The 17,266-nt window shown below is 36.7% G+C and overlaps 1 protein-coding gene across 3 annotated transcripts in view; it reads left to right on the top strand.

The window, feature by feature from the left end:
- The window catches only part of LOC105067137 (N-deacetylase and N-sulfotransferase 3), a 134,172-nt gene that overhangs the window by 70,376 nt on the left and 46,530 nt on the right, over positions 1 to 17,266 (top strand). For all 3 annotated transcript variants that reach the window (XM_074341689.1, XM_010952609.3, XM_074341696.1), the window contains exon 5: positions 173 to 301. In XM_074341689.1, coding sequence (XP_074197790.1) covers positions 173 to 301 — 129 coding nt within the window. The remainder of the gene's footprint in view (positions 1 to 172; positions 302 to 17,266) is intronic.

Below are 17,266 nucleotides of genomic sequence, written 5' to 3'. Positions count from 1 at the left end.
TGTCAGCCCCACCTTCCCAGATTCTGAAAGATTTTCGGGATATTCGTTAAGAGTTGAATAATGATAGCAGCCTGTCATAATCTTCCATGAGAAAAAAAAAAAAAAAAGAAGCTAAGTTTCAACTTATTAGTTGGTTGAAAGGAACTTTTTCCTTACTTGTTCATTCTTTTAGGTTCTTCCAAGACAAACCTGTGGGCTTTTCACTCACACAATTTTCTACAAAGAATATCCAGGAGGTCCAAAAGAGCTGGATAAGAGTATCCAAGGAGGTGAACTTTTCTTCACTGTGGTCCTCAACCCAGTAAGTACTTTGAGTTATTTTCCAAATAAATAATGAAGAATGACAGGGCAGATGACAAAGAGGCCAGGGTTTTGGTAGTTATCAGCCAAATCAATATGAAGTCTCAGTTCTAAGACGGCAGTAAAAACTAAGTGGAACCACATCTAGAAATGGGGGCAAACTAATTCTACAGGTGGTAATGACATAAGAACTTACAGCAGAGCCAAGGAAGTGCTCCAGCAAACACTCTTCTGCATGTAAAGTGATCAAAATCAGAGATTCCTGCTTTTATGCAGAGTAAGATTTTACTATAAATCTATATTTAAATATAAACTATAAAACTCTCTTATCCTCAATGGGACTAGTTTTTTGGTTTTTTTTCCATTTAGGTAACCATTACCTCTATTTTTTTTTTTCCTATTTAAACTAAAAGTAGACACAAAATGGGAGAGGAATTGGGTAAGCAAATATGGTAATTGTTGGTACATTCACATTAGCTCTTGTCTTGCTGGGTCCTTAGGCTAGGACAGAGCAGACTGTTTTAATGAGCCACTGTTCCTCCTTCCGATACCAATGTGCCAGCCCCAAAATGAATCATTTGTACTTATTCCTGCTTGAGGCAAGTATTATGAAGTTGTATAGAGAAAGAATTGATCAAAGTAAGATATATAAGGAAAAGAAGAGTTTTTTATTTCCCTTCTGAAAACCACTGACATAAAAGTAAAGCTGTGTTTATTTACAGTAAATTTGTCCCTGACATTAGCAATATTCAAGACAAAAAAACTGTAATTTTCCAAATGTTGAAAAAAATTCTATCAGCATGAAAGTTGGATAAGATAGGGATAAAGAGAATAAAATTTGAAAGACCCCTCTCTTGACCTTAATTGTATAGGTTTTAGGGAAAATATTAAAGTATTTTTCATCATCTACTTGTATTCAATAACTATTTCTCAGTTCCTAGAAAATGAGGTAGAAGTAAGGGTAACTCATCTTTGGGCAAAATCAGCATATGTATTCAAAAATTAGGACAATGTGAGGTCGTGTGACATTTGGCCTTTTGGAAGTTTATCAACCTTCATACCTCCAAAATATAGATAATTCTGATTTATATGTCAGAAATAATCTGATTCTTCTAACTTCCTATTCTTTACAAAGAATAGATACCTTTGGAATTATCTTATATGGCTTTCTTTTTCTCTATTTTCTCAATTCAGCCAGTAATATATAGGCAAAAGAGTTAAACCAATGCCTAATTATGAACTGAAAATTCAGTTAAAATATTTTAAATATGCTAACATTTTCACCAATAATTTTAAGACTCCTTTACTCCATAATCTGTAAAATTCTGATGTTTTATATTTCCTTTCATCATAGAGCAATAGGACTATGAACAGGTAATAATCTGCTTTGGCACTTAACAAATTCCTGGTTGTATTGTAGTTTCAGAACTTTCTAAACCAAATTAGTTTTATTTAACATGGAAGAAATTCAAAATTAGATCATTCATGTTCAATAGATTTATAATAAATATTATATTTTTACTAATTAAAAAGCAAATCCTTTTCTTAATTGAAAAAAATTCTTGTAATAAAGCTTATTTATGTTAATCTTGAACACTAATTTGGACTAAACTAACTGAACAAACTCTTTAAATGTTTAGCAGACCTTGCTACTTTTCAGGACTTTATCAATCATATTTGGCAATTTTGTTTGTCTTACTGAGGGGATCTACAAGGAATAAAGGGGAAAAGAATTTCTCCACAAAAATTGTTCTTTCCTGATTCAGGAAACTTTCATTAGGTAATTATTTTCAGATAAACACTGATATTCAAAATAAATGACACATCTTGTCAGACACCATAAAATATGCAAGGAATCCAAATCAACTTCACCTGATATGCCAACTCCAATTTTGGGAAGCAGCTGTACTTCCCTAGAGATTTATGGTTAAGCTCACTTCTAGACTCAGCTCAAGTTTTGCCCAAGGGAAGACTGCTATCATTAGTTAGTGATGTTTGTCTTGCAGAACAGAGTGAGGAGTGGTGGCCTGTTTCCCATGAATTCTCCCTCCCAAAATGTTCTACTGTTACCAAAGTATTTTTCACTGCTAAAGAAGAAAGTGTCAGCCATGTAAATTTAACACAAAGAGTTACACAGACAATGTTAGTGCTGCATAGGAGAGAGAAAACCTTGGCCTTCTCCAACTGAGCATTTCCAGAGTCACAAGCCTACACACCTCTGATGTGAGTTGGATGTAGAGATTTTGATTAACAGATTTTGAGGTTCAGGTGCATTTGGGAGGTGGGCCCATCAGACTATCTGAGCCTGGGACCACGAAGAATTCAATTCTTCTAATTCTCTTTCTGATTCTAAACTTAACCAGCAACTTTCTGATTAGAGTTTGCTTATATAGGAATTATATAGATTTGTACTCACTGGCACAGTAATTTGCAATGCAATTTTATAAATCTTTCAGTTGGTGAATAGTTCCCATGTAACCTGTTAACGAGGAGAGCACCCTCTAATTGTACATGTTTTAATATTTCAGTTCCTCTATAATTTCCTGTTCTCCATCTCTTTATTCATAAGTTTCAACTGGCTTTGCTAATTTGACTCTGCCCCTGAGAGGTGGACACTGTCTCAGTGTACCAAATCAGATTTTAGACCCCATCAGACTCTGAAGTGTTTGTTGACTGATTCAGGAGGGTAATGAGAAATACCTTACAGATATACCAGGGTAGAGTGCTACTAGAACTATCCCAGAGTCACTGTTAGCTACAGACACACAAGCACAACATTTCTACAAATCATGTACTACACCTACAAACAGTATTCTTGATCAATTTATAGTGCGTCAAGTATCCTCATATATACTTCGAAAAATGTGAGAAAAAGTCTACTTGACACACCTATATAAAATAATATGTAAGGGGGTACTAAGAACTGAAATATATGAAGATGACAAAAAAGACTCATTGACAATGACTGCTCCTGCCCTCAATAAATAGAACCTTATAAATTTATGACATATATACTTAGATTAAAAAACCACTAGTAAGAGTATACTGTCCATCTTAATATGAGTTTCCAGTTCCACCTATCTTAGGAAGATGTGATAATACTTAATTAGTGTGACAAATGGAATAGTTCTGAATTAGACATGATTGTTCCTCTTGTGGGAGCCATAAATACTTTCTATTGCCTTGAAAAAAGATGGCCCCTTCCTGCTCCAGTATTCTTATTTCTAATTACAAAACGTTCTGAGTCCTTGCTTATGTTCTAGTTCAATAAAAAGACTGTAGGTATTGAGTCATTAACGACTGATATCTGTGGAACGCTTTGCTTTCCTCCAACATGCTTGATAATAAAGTCAGTGCTTCCTTTACTTAATAATCCAGAAGAGTTGTGGATTGCCAGAAGATTCATATTCTTGTTACACTTGCTTGGAAGTCAAGTGGAGAAATCCCTGACAATATAGCAATATTATACCTCCTTCATCAAACTGCTAAACACCCCATACAAACAGCAACTAATTCCCTTATGTTCATGTTTTATTGAATACTTTTTGTCTCTATGTTTCTCAATTTGATACAGCATCCATCCACCATACTCTCCCTACCCTCCTACCCAGTTCCCTGAAAGCCAAATCTAAGTTGTGTTTCTCTAATCAAAGAGAAATCATAAACACAGTGAATATGATGAATGTTTTGAACTGGGAGTAACACATGAGAGAATTACAATAAAAATAAAACAACAAAATTCACACAAGAAGATATTAACCCACACTGAATTTTTTAAAAACCTATAATTTACATGTATAGGACTTAATATGTGCTTGTCTATAAAATCTATCTAACAGGAAACAATGTTATTTCCTAACAGGAAATTTTATGTTTCTTTCTTTGCTTATTTTCTAATCCTGGAAAACACTTTAATAACAGAAAACCTTTTATTGAAAAATAAATGATCAACAAAAACAATTTTGAATAGTAGAAAAATAATTCCCGAGCATGCCTAATTACGAGTATTAAGTCTAGACTTAATGCGTCGGAACCTCCTGTGGACACTTTTGGGAATCTGCATACTTATCATGACCTTTAGGTGATTTTTATGGTCAGGCAAATTTGGGAAATACTGCAGAAGAAAAAAATGGAGAAATAATTTTGGTAATCAGAGATTACCAAAAACTGCCATGAAAATTGTGGGCCTATGATCAAGGTATGAGAATTGAAAATGAGCCCAAATGTGCAGTAGGATTTTTAAAAAAACAATGAGAATGAGTATCTTTCTTGGTGACCAGAGAACTCTAGTTTGATTGAGAGTTTAAAATAGAGGTAACTCCTATTTATCCTTTAAAACTTAGCTTAAGGGTCACCTTTCTCAGGAAACCATCTCTACTCTGGTTTAGAAGCACCTCTTTGTGTTCCCACCACATCCTCTACAGACTTCTTCAAAATACTTACTACTCTGCGTTGTAAGTGCGGGTCTGCTATTAGGCTGTTTGCTTCTTGTGGTAGAGAATGTGTCTTTTAACTCCAAAACCATCCCAGTGCCTCAACATGATGCCTTGTACCTAGTTTCTATTTGTCATATATTAAGGAAGAGAAATTGACTTTTCTAATGACCTGGTACAAAAACAAAAAAATAAAAATAAAAACAACAGTAAATCTAAAAGGTAAGGAAATCTGGGTCCTGATGATTCTCAAATCAAAAGCATAAGTAAAGCCTGTATCATGAGTTGGATGCAGCTGAATTATGTATTGTTGTGTACTGTTCTGCACACATGCAGTTGTCTCTTCTGTACAGACTCTTGTTTTCATGGAGTTCATCTGGGTGAAGGACTGGAGAGTCCCTCCAGTCACCTCAGCTAATGCGAGTGTGGGATTCCAGAAGGCTGAACACTCAGGATCCATAGGATTTGAAGGGTTCTTCTGAGTCTAAAGCGGATTCAGGGTCCAAAAAATGATTTTGATCTTGCCTAAGTGCTTTAATACAAACACAACAGATGCTTTTCATGTGTCTGAGTATCTTGTTTTTCTACTACTAACTCCACACTCCATACTCTTTGTCTGCCTCAAAAGTGCTGCTTGTTTATGGCTTCTGCACCTTCATTAATTCACGTTACCCATGGCCCAATGTGACTGCATGAAACATTTTCCATATAAGATTCAGCTTCATTTCTAACTTGGGGCCTCATCCTCTTGTGGTGCCTCAGGTCAAATTCCCCAGCAAGGAAATCTGGCCCAGCTTACTTTTTTGAGTCAGCCAGTGTCAGTCAGGCCTGCTGTGAAATGACTGTTCATGATTATGGACCCCCACAAGTCCCTCCAATCCCCATTCTAAACTATGACTAGCCAGTGGGCTCCCTGAGGACTGTTCTTTCAGCAAAATCTTGGAGGGGGCAGGTACTGTGACTACAGTCTCACCTGAATCTGGATATTGTGGGAAAAACCAGTATGGTCTCAGCCAATTCCAGAGATTTGGGAGTAAGCTGAACCTCTCTGGAGAAGGCCTAAAGCTTAATTATGAAGCTTGTAATGTTCAAGTAAGTAGCTCTTTTAGGTAGGACCAATTCATTACATTCATCATTTTATTATCTGTCTTGCTTTTAGGATGCAAGTTCCAAGATGGCATGTACATCTTGTGTTTTGTTTTCTCTTATCCTCAGACTAGGAAAAGTTCCTGGCATGTAGTATGTGCTTAAAAAAAAAATTTCATAAGTGAATGAATGAACTTAAATATCCAACAACAGGGGTGGGGGTACTAGAAGAGCAAATTATGCCCCCGCCATAGTGGAATACATTCAGACATTTTAAAACATATCGTTTAATAATTTTTAATGACATAGGTAAATATTCAGATATGTTCACTGAAAAAAGTAAGTTACTAGAAAATTAGATATGAACATAGAAACAAACTAGAAGGAATGCAACACAACGTTAGCAATGGTTGCCCTAGATCACAGGATTAAAGATGGTTTTCATTGTCTTCTTTTGTCTGATTTTTGTAAAATGTCTACATTGAACATCAATTACTATTAAAACCAGCGCACACGCACACAAACACACACACACACTTAAAAACAACAATAATAAAGAATTATCTAACACTAACAGTGAAGAATATAAATGTAGTTATTTATTTAGTGCTATATCAGGGGTAGAATTAATACTTACTCAGTTCCAGTTGTTCCCTATCTGTAAGTCTCATATATCACCTAACACCTACCTCACTGCATGGCTATTTGGGTATATATACATCTTTTCTCCTATATGAGGGGGCATCTGGCAGGAATGATTTATGTGCGTTTCATTTTTGTTCTTCCCATTGTGTGTAGATCAGTGTTTTGACTCTAGTAAAAGGTTATTAAGTGTTTTTTAAATGATTTACTAAATGCCAGGATAGTTATGCTTTAGGGGCAACACTTGACTTACAGCATATCCAAATGTGAGTAATAACAAGGCTGGTTTTAATAAAACAGTATATTTCTGGCAGATTCTCTGCTCTCAAGAAAGAGTGAAATTCAGGATCCAGGAAATTTTTAAGTGGCCCTAAATGTTTGGCAGGTTTTTACAAGTGATGGTGAATTAGCCTGACATGAAATAATAGACAATTAAAGCTGGAAAGAACCACAAAACTCATCTACTCAGTCATCTCATTTTAGGCTCAAGGTCACTCCTGTGTTCTTCTGCTGAGAACCCCATCTTTCTTGACTCTGAGTTTAGGGCTTCTACCTCTACACCACGGTGCCTCTGCACTCCTGGGTAAACTGGCCTTAATGTGATACACATTACCTCTAAACGTGACTCAGTGGTCTGTACCAGGAAAATGTGCCAATGGTTTAAAATCTCTGGCCAATTATCTAGAAAAAAGCAACCCATCTCCATGTTGAGTAAAAACCAAAAAAATAAGTGCTTTTTTAAAAAGCCATAATAAGCAGTTATAGCTAAAGGAAAATGTCGACTGTACTTTTCAAGAACTATGAACATTAACTGTGCACTTTTTTATCTTAAAGCAATACTTGTTGACATTACTTATAAATTGATAAGACTTTATTCTTTAATTTCTAAAATTTATTTTTATTAGATTTTTAAACTTATAAATTCAACATTTTTTATTTCATTTATTTCCTACTTTCTATATCAGCCCTATTTTTCTATCAAGGTTCTTCATGACTAACTGTGGTATTATATAATTACTTGACACTGTGAGATTTAGAATACCACAAGAAAGCATGATTCAGTCTTTTTGATTCTATGGTTAAGAAAAACAGGAGTATGATAAACTCTCAAGTCATTGAAATGGATATTTTTAAGAAATCTAAGAAAATAGATATTAAGTTAAAGAAATCAATATTATATTATTTCTTATTTAATCCTTTTATAGCTTCATATAACACAGAGGATAAATTTTAAAAATCCTTCACTTGGAAAAAAAGTTAAATCTGGCTCCTACCCTTTATGGTTTCTTCTTTCAATAATCTCATATACATACCTTTCATTCCACCCATAGAGAAGAATTTATAGTTCCCTAAACAGGACCTGTTATCTCGCTCTGTGCCTTAAAGTGCTACTGCTTTGGGTTGGAATGCCTTCCAGTAAATCTGAGTTCATATATCATTTTTATAGAACACTTCCCCCAACTCTCCAGTTTCTCCTCTGTGTTCTCATAGCACCCAAGCCTAACCCTAACATAACTTGCCCCCAGTACTATAATCAGTTATTTTTCTCATCCAATAGTTTGTGCATTCCTTGATAGAAAGTATCATGTCTTATTCTATCTTACAATCAAGATAGACTGCAAAATTTTTGGTGCATAGTAGGTTCCCAATGAATGACAGTACATTAACTTACTATGCCTGTATGTGTACTGTTCCTTTAATTTGAAGGAAAATCTAGTTGCCTTGGAAGTACCTAATCACAGAATTCACTTGACTCAAGAGACTTTGCATTCCTGGGCTTTCATTTTTTCCCAATATGGCATCCAGAGGGATGGATCCTTTTGAAAGTCATTAAATTTATGAAAAGATGTCAGTTTCATTCATAGGAAGAAAAATGCAAGGACAAATGTATTGAGATACCATTTCTTATCCATCATATTGCCGAAAGTTCAAAAAGCTGATAAAATATTCTGTTAACTAAGCTGAGGGAAAACAAATACTCTCGTATATCCTAGTGGGTATGCAAAGTGGTACAATCCCTAATAAGAGAATGCAAAATGGTACAGCTGCTATGGAAAACAGTATGGAGTTTCCTCAAAAATTAAAAATAGAACTATTGTATGATCCAGCAATCCTACTTCTGGATATTTTTCCAAAAGAATTAAAAACAGGATCTCAAAGAAATATTCGCTGTCCTGTGTTCATTGCAGCATTGTTGTCAATGGCCAAGAGGTAAAAACAACTTAAATGTCTGTCAACAGATGAATGAGTAAAGAAAATGTGGTATATATGTACAATGGAATATTAGCCAGCCTTAGAAAGGAAGGAATTCTTGTCATATGCTATAATGTGAATGAAACTTGAAGACATTATATGCTAAGTGAAATAAGCTAGTCACCAAAAGACAAATACTGCATGATTCCACTTGTGTGAGGTATCTACAGTAGTCCAACTCATAAAAACAAGGTAGTATGGTGGTTTTCAGAAGCCAGGGGAAGGGAAAATGGGGAGTTGCTATTCAGTGGGTACAGAGTTTCAGCCACAAAAGTTCTAGAGATCTGTGGTACAACAATATGCATATACTCTACCTTACATTTAAAAATTTGCTAAAAGGGTAGATTTCTTGTTATATTTTTTTAATTACAGTTTTTTTTAAAGTAAAAGAACTTAAAAATATCTTTTTGTATTTCTGACGGTACATTTTTAACAGGAATCTAATCATGAAGAAACAAATCCAAAAATTCTATAAAACAAACATCCCAGACTCTTCCAAAACGGTATCATGTTTTTAAAAAGTAGAGAAGGGGGATTATTCTAGTGTAAAAGAAACCAAAAGACGTAATAACCTAATATAATTTATAAATATTAAGCATTCATTGAATCCTGAATTTTTTTTAATATATTAAAGTCATTTTTCTTTTCTTATTTTTTTTAATTTTATTTTTTTGTGGGGAGGGTAATTAGGTTTGTTTGTTTGTTTTTTTGTTTGTTTATTTTTAGAGGAGGTACCAGGGATTGAATCCAGGACCTCATGCATGCTAGGCATGTGCTCTACCACTTAAGCTATACCTTCCCACAAAGTCATTTTTCTAATGATTACCGTTGGATAGCAAAATACCCCAAAACACAATGGCCTAAAAAAATTAATTATTTTATTAATTTCATGGTTTCTGTAGGTCAGAATTCAGGAGGGGCTAGACTGGGGGTCTCTAGCCTCCAGTGTCTTGAGGTTGCAGTCAGCTGGTGACTGGAGCTGGAATCCAGGCAGCTGCAGCAGCTGCAAGCTGGCAGGGCATCTCTTCACAGTGTCTCAAGGCTTTGTCATGGGATCCCTCCCCAAGGGCTTCTGGGGGCTTCCTCACAGCAGGATGGCCTCAGGGCCGTCATATGGCTTTAGGGCTCATGAAGCATCAGGGCAACAAAGGCAGCAGCAGAATCGCCTGGGTTTCAGAAGTCACAGCAGCATTTCTGCTTCACAGAAGCCTGCCCACATTCAAAGGTTAGATTCCACCTTTTTACATGAGAGTGACAAAGTCCTAGAAGAGAGAGGATTGTGGAAGCCATCTTTGGAAAATATAACTTACCACAGATAATTATGAGACAGGGAAATTTAAATCTGGACTGCGCAATAGATGATACTGAATTAATTATGTCTTCTAGAAGAGGTGATACTTGATTTTATAGTAAAATGTATGTGTTCTTAGATGATGCATGCTAAGGGATTTAGTGGTAGTGTCTTGATATCTGCAACTTATTTTCATATGATTTAGCAAAATGACAGGTATATTTAAGACAGAAAGAAAGAAAACATGAAGCAAATGTAGTGAAATGTAAGCAAGTGGAGAATAGATGATGAACGTACAGATGTTCACTGTCCTAATTATTTGCTTTTCTTTAGGTTTATAATATGCTTCTCAAATAATTGAGTGGGAAATAACATGTAAGTCATATTACGTTACGTCTCTGCTCACATCCTCCAAACCTCCCTCTTCAGAGTAGAAGCTAATCTCCTTATCATGACCTGCAAGATCCCATGTGGTCCCCAGCCCTTACCTCCCTGATACTATCTCCAGACAGAGGAAACAGCAAGTACAAAAGCCCCTTGAGTGCACTTGGCATGATGAGAAACAGCAAGTTGCTTACAATGTCCTTTTGTAGTTGATGCCTCTTAAACACCTTCTTCGTAAATCCTTGTGCACGCATCTTAGAGAGTTTCCAACCTGATGTGAAACCTCAATTCCCTGCCTACTCATTTCTTTCTTGGTTGTAGGAACTTCAGCCCTAGAGAACTCAGTTGAAGCCACGCCATTTCTCACTATCCCAAAAATGCCTGAGGATTTGGTTTAGGAAAGGGAAATCAGAGCCAGCCAGGAAATTTTAAGAAGGTTCCCAGTTGCATTCAAATTGGGATTTCACCTACTTGGTATTCCACTCAGGATGCTTGATACCCAGTCTTAATCTTACCTCCAGGGCATATCGTCTTGTATGATATTTGAGGTTTAGATTGTCTAAGCAAGCCCTGTAGTAATCAGTAGGTTCTTAACAAGATTTTACTTTGCAGGATTTAATCCACTGGCTTTCTTGCTTGGCTGCCTTTGGCTAATGATCCGTGTTCTGTCGGACCTCACTTGCCTGTGGCCCTAGAGCATGGTGCTGCCTGTCACAAACATCAGTGATTTCCCCTCTTGGATGGAGGCTGTCACAGAAGCCATGTTTTCATAGGATATATTTGTTCCTGGTGTTTCGGCCTTAGGTCTCAGCAGGATTGTGGTTCTTTCTGAAGGTCTTATGATACTGTCTCCAGGGAAGGAATTAGTCTCACAGATAATTGGGCCTTTTGATTCCCAAGATGAGTAGGCTGGCCACATTCTTCCTTCCAAACCAGTGAACCCTGTGTTAAGTAGGGCTTGCTGGTAAATTCAGTGTGTCAGGAATTCATGGGCAGATAAGGGGCCACTGAGCAGTGTAGGTTCTGGGACAACAGAGGAAGGGCGTACTCACCTTGGTTCTCCTGCAGAGTCTGTGCTCCCTTGTGTTCTTTTGTAAAATGTCAATAACATTGGGAGTAATAATAACAATGACAACAACATAGGTCCCTCTTATTAGAAATTAGATACTTAATAGGCATTAGAACTCAAAGTTCAAAAAGTATTACCAGGCCACCTGAGTGTTCAATGCATTGGTATCAGTAAAGTGAGCAAACCCCAGGTGAGATCGCCATCCACAGTGGAAAAGGCTGAGACATTCTTTTGGAGGAAACAGGACAGTTAAATGCCAGGGAGGCTTGGCTAGGTGTCCTCTGTACTAAAATTGTAATTCTGGGATTGCCATTTTCCGACTTGGCAAAAGCCTTAAAAAAAATCTTTCTATCCTTTAATACTATAATTCCACTTCTAGGAACCTATCCTAGATACCAGAAAAAAAGTGTTAATTGTAATGAGGAAAGAAAATGGAAATAAATAATGTCCAACTGAAGGGAAATGGGTAAATAAATTATGTCCACTTACCATGCAGATTTTAAAATTTATGTGTATGAATAATTTGGCAGTAATGTGAGAAGAAAAAGATATATTATGTATAAATAGGATTTAAACTTATACATAAAGTATCAAAATTTTGTTTAAAAATACTATAAATAAAAATACTGAAAAGAAATGGATCTTTGGATGTTAGAAATTGAGAATTTTTTTTCTTTCTGCTTTTCTGCATTTTACAGCTTTTCTTTAATGAGTTTTCATCACCTTTTTAAAAAGAAGGGTGAAGCACTGATTTTTAAAGTGCTAACACTAGAGTTCCTACTAGTAAAGGATGTCCAAATCAGTTTCATTATGAATGACCATTTATACAAATTATTTTAAGACAAAGTATCATATTAAGGGATTCAGTTCAACAATACTTCTTGAGTATCTAAAGTACTTTACTTCAAATTTCAAAAATTAACATATTCTAAAATTCCACAGGATAAGAGGTAAAACACTAACTAATATTTCAACTATCTGTAATTCTGCTTTTTCCCTTTAACAACTATATGGGCCGCAGCAAGAACTAGGGAACTACTCTGTGCTAGGCCATGTGTTACGTGCTTTTTATAAGGGACCTTATTTCATTCTAGCAACAACTCTGTGAGGCTTTGTGTATATTATCTTTCTTGACTTTAACAGCAATTCTATGAGGCATTTTATAGATGAGGAAACTGGAGTTCAAAGAGATTCCCTAATTTGACCAAAGAGAAACAAAAAGTAAGAGAAAGGTCTTCATTCTTTCCACTGTCCTTGTGCTTTGTTGATAGAATATTCCTGGCCCACAGCCAGAGCCTTGAATAGCCTAGTTTTTAAACAGAATGAAGCCACATTTCTCAGTCTGGTTTCTCATCCTAAGGGACCTATTATCCACAGACATTAGAACATGAGAGAAAAGAAGAAAAATGCTAAGCAATAGCAGTCGAAAATGAAAGCTGACAAAAAAGTAGGACCACCCCAACCCCACAAAAAAACACCTATTAAAAAGCACCCAAGAACTCAAAAGGCAAAGCTATGTGGCAGTACAGAACAATTTTACGAGACCTATGACTCTCTGCAATGCTGAGGTGATTATCATATACAGTACTTTATTTTCCACATACTCTGTAATACAGGAGGAATGTAGTCCCTAAAAATTATTTCGCGTAAAGGTCATCCTGGCTCTCTTCTCCAAGGGTTCTGAGTAGATGAGGTGTTAGTTTGTCTTGTTTTTGTGATACTTCAGAATCTAGTAGAAGACTTACAGATACAAGGTGATTACTAAACTGAGGCCCTTCAGACGAGGCACTATCCAAACTCAGAATTTGTTTTTTATTTATGTGAATAGACTTACTGAGCTACCTGGTTATCAATATGCCTTGAAATATTTTGCTAGAACAACTTAGAAATGGAATTGAAGCCTCAACTGAAGCTTTCTGTGCTGCTGTGGTTTAAACTGAATGCTGCGCTTTGTATAAACATAATTTTTGTGGTTTAACTTTAGGCTGTTGTCTGCGGTCTTCCCATAAAATGGGAATGCGTCAGAAGCACAGCTTCGCTTCCTGTGTAGGCTGGAAACTGTTAACTGCAAAGTTTGGAGATAGTCTCATACAGCTCTTTGCCATATGTTAAACTAAACTTGATATGAAAAATCATATCAGTTTCCAGTTTCCCCGAGCATTAAAAAGAAAAAAAAAAAAGCAGCTCAAGCTTTATAAATATAAAAAGCATCTGTCTGCACAGGAAATTCTACTCTGTTATTTTGCAAATGATCCCTACTTGTATTTACAAGAGAAATCAGATCTGATGAAGTATATAGGAAGTAACGCACCATTTTGTTCAGAATTTTAAAATAGATCTTCATAACTCTGCATGGCTGGCTGGACTGTGAACCAACTAACCATCATTGGAGAGAGATCTCAACAGCGCTGCCCAGTATGCTCCTGAGCATTTGTGCTTCCAACTGAAAGGAGATGGAATATTTTGATAGCATGATGCTAACTTAAACATTTCTATCAGATGTAATTTTTGTGTTTAAATGCTCCCACCACCATTTCCAATTCAGGAAGACTCATGAACATTCACCAAATGTTCGGCACAGTTTTCATTCTAATTTTTTTCCTTCTCCTTGACTCTCTGAGCTTCAAAAGAATCCCTTCCATAGTCACTCACCCAGGTGCAAATATCCTTGAGTATATCTTTGGTAGCTTTTTTAAGAATCCCTTGCTGTGATTTCCTTTCTACCTGCCTCCCCATTGCCACCTATAATTTTGTCATTTCTTTTGCCCTGACCTACAATCGCATGACCCTCATAAGATTAACAGCTGAAATCCATGACCAGAACCCTAGTCATTCATCACAATCTACAAAGGACTTCACGCTGCATTTACAATATCCCATATTTTACCAGCATCCCTCTCTCAGACATGGCGATACACCTGGCTCACTTCATCAATTCAGTGCATCAATTTTAGCTTTTTGATTTCACTGATTGTTTTCTTGCCTCACAGAGAGTACTCAAAGACTTCCACCCGACTGACTCTACCTGCCTTTTTTTTATCTCATAGCCTATCCATGCCAGTATTACCAACTAAACTCCCTTTACCCATGAAACCATAATTTTCTTCTTTTGATTTCTTCTTTTTCCCACCTTTATCTTGTCTAGTTTCCACTCAGTGTTGATTCCTCTACTAACTTCAGGCTCCTTTTGCTCTCAGTTCCATTTACTTCCCTTCTTTTTTTCTCAATATCAAATCAGTTTCATATAGTGATAATTATTACTCATCCAAGTGTTGCCCACTTTTACTACTCTCTCTAGTTTAAAAGTTGCTGTCTCTTCTATTAAGCTTTCACTTGTAGTTCCCTAAATAATGCTGGAAAATATGTATTAGTCTTGCAGTGTCGGTTTGATGCTCTGTTCACTAACCTTGAGATGAAGAAATAGCACCCCTTCCTCCATTGGCATCAGAAAGAGGCCACTCATGGTACATTTTCATTAAAGAAAATTTCTAATTTTCAAACTCCCTCAACCACTTCAATATTATCTCTTCTATAGCCTATTCTGTTTCCACCTCAACAAAGTGTACTGTAATTCAATTCACTTCTGATGGTAACCACCTGGCATTAGCACTGGACTCCACAGATTTAAGAGCCTATTCCCAGGAAAACTGCCTTTATTTCAGATACCAGCCAAAGTGGCTGGGGGGGTCCCCAGACCACCCACCCCTCTGACCAACTGGCTACAAATTCAGATGTTCCCACTATCCCCTTAGGCTCAATAATTTGCTAGAAAGACCCACAGATCTCAGGAAAGCACTGCAGTTAGGATGATAGTTTTATTATACAAGATACACAGAGGGCAAGGTCGGGGAAAGAGCACAAAGCTTCCTTGCCCGCTCATGGTGGAATCAGGGCATATCACCCCCCTGAAACATCAATGTGTTCACCAACCAAGAAGCTCCACTGACCTTTGGTGTTCAGGGTTTTTACTGGGCCTTCATTACATTGCCTCATTTGATTAAATCACCAGCCACTTGATTGAACTCCATCTCCAGCCCTTCCCTCCTTCAGAGGAATTCATCTGATATCATATCCCTTAAAGTTCTAACCCTCTAATTACAAGGTTGGTCTTTCTGGCTTAGCCTCTCCCTATACTGAGTCATCTCATTAGCATAAACTATGTAGGGCCCACTATGAGTCACCTCAAAAGCATAAACTATTAGGACTCACCATGAATAACAAAGAACGTCTATCACTTGGGAAGTTCTAAGGGTTTGGAATTTTCCTCCTAGGAACTGGGGACAAAGTACCTGTCAAATTCTTTAGTCACAACAATCCTCAAGAGGATGAGTAGCCAAAGGTTTATAAACCACTTCCCTGGGAAAACAAGTTATCCAGGATCTCACTCTGGAAATTTAGGACTTAACAGCTTTTGTCTTTGGAACTCCGATGAAAATGAAACTAAAAGAACTGCATTTTCACATCCTTAAAATTAAAATTTTTCATTGGCTAAGCCTGCATGATTATACAAAGACCAGCAGATCCATGTATGTCAGGCTCGGACAAGAGAATCTTGACTGAGTTTGGCCCTCAGAAGCCTAGGCTCCAGCCTCCATAGATGTACACAGAGGCATTGACTCAAATGGGAGGTCCTGCCAGTGACCCAGGTTGGTCAAAGGGTGGCTAAGGCACCTCTTCACTCACAGAACCTCTGTCCTAATTTTAGTTTTGCAGAGATTTGCACATCTCTCCCTCTTCTCTCCTAGCAAAACCTGTCATAAAACTAGTTCTAAGGAGAACGTGCATGACACAGAAGAGTTTAATGAACTGTTATGTTACACTTGGTACTGAAAAAGAAAATGAAACCTTTTTTTATAAAAGTATTCATCTTCTCTGTGATGGTTAATTTTACAACTTCCAGAGTAGGCCAAGGTACCCAGATATTTGGTTAAACATTATTCCAGACGTTTCTGGGAAAATATTTTTTTAGATGGCACACCATTTAAATTAGTAGACTGAGCATAGTGGATTACCCTTCATAATGTGGGTTGGCCCTCATCCAGTCATTTAAAGGCCTGAAAAGGAAGAGGAAATTCTGCCAGCAGACTGTCTGTGGATTCAAACTGCAACTCTTCCCTGGGTCTCCAGGCTACCAGTCTACCATATATACATATACACACATACATCCTGTTGGTTCTACTTCTCTGGAGAACTCTAACTCATAAACATTTATTTTTTATTTTTTATTTTGGGGGAAGGTAATTAGGTTTGTTTGTTTGTTTGTTTGTTTGTTTGTTTGTTTGTTTTTAACAGAGGTACTAGGCATTAAACCCAGGAACCTCGTGGATGCTAAGCACATGCTCTACCACTGAGCTATACTCTCCCTCCTCATACACACTTAATATTATGTAATAATATACAATATCAAGTATCCATGACTGATTAGTATAAATGTGCTTTTATTCTCCATATCAAAGAAAGAAATGATACTTATCTGCTCTAACCATGAGCATGTCTGTGTTAGTGGTCTGCATTCTCACCTGTGCCCTCTCACCATGAAAGCTGAATGATTACAGATCATCTCTAGGCCTTTAAATTTTCCAAGAGGTGCCTTATTCTCTATCATTTTTTTTTTTGTCCCTGCATTCATACTCAATTGGCAAATGAAATGAGGCACAAATGAGTAAGACTATTTTACTTTACTTCAAGGACAGTAAATATGAATCACCAAATTTCTGTACAAAATATCCTATTGGCTTTTTATGTTTCTTAAGGAGTAACAATGCTAAGGAAACATGTAATGGGAAATAGCTATTTAATTACATCTCC

Source organism: Camelus bactrianus, chromosome 2 (assembly GCF_048773025.1).
Source record: "Camelus bactrianus isolate YW-2024 breed Bactrian camel chromosome 2, ASM4877302v1, whole genome shotgun sequence".
Taxonomy (NCBI): domain Eukaryota; kingdom Metazoa; phylum Chordata; class Mammalia; order Artiodactyla; family Camelidae; genus Camelus; species Camelus bactrianus.
The sequence above is the reverse complement of the archived record's forward strand: the minus strand, read 5'-3'. Positions and strand labels throughout refer to the sequence as shown.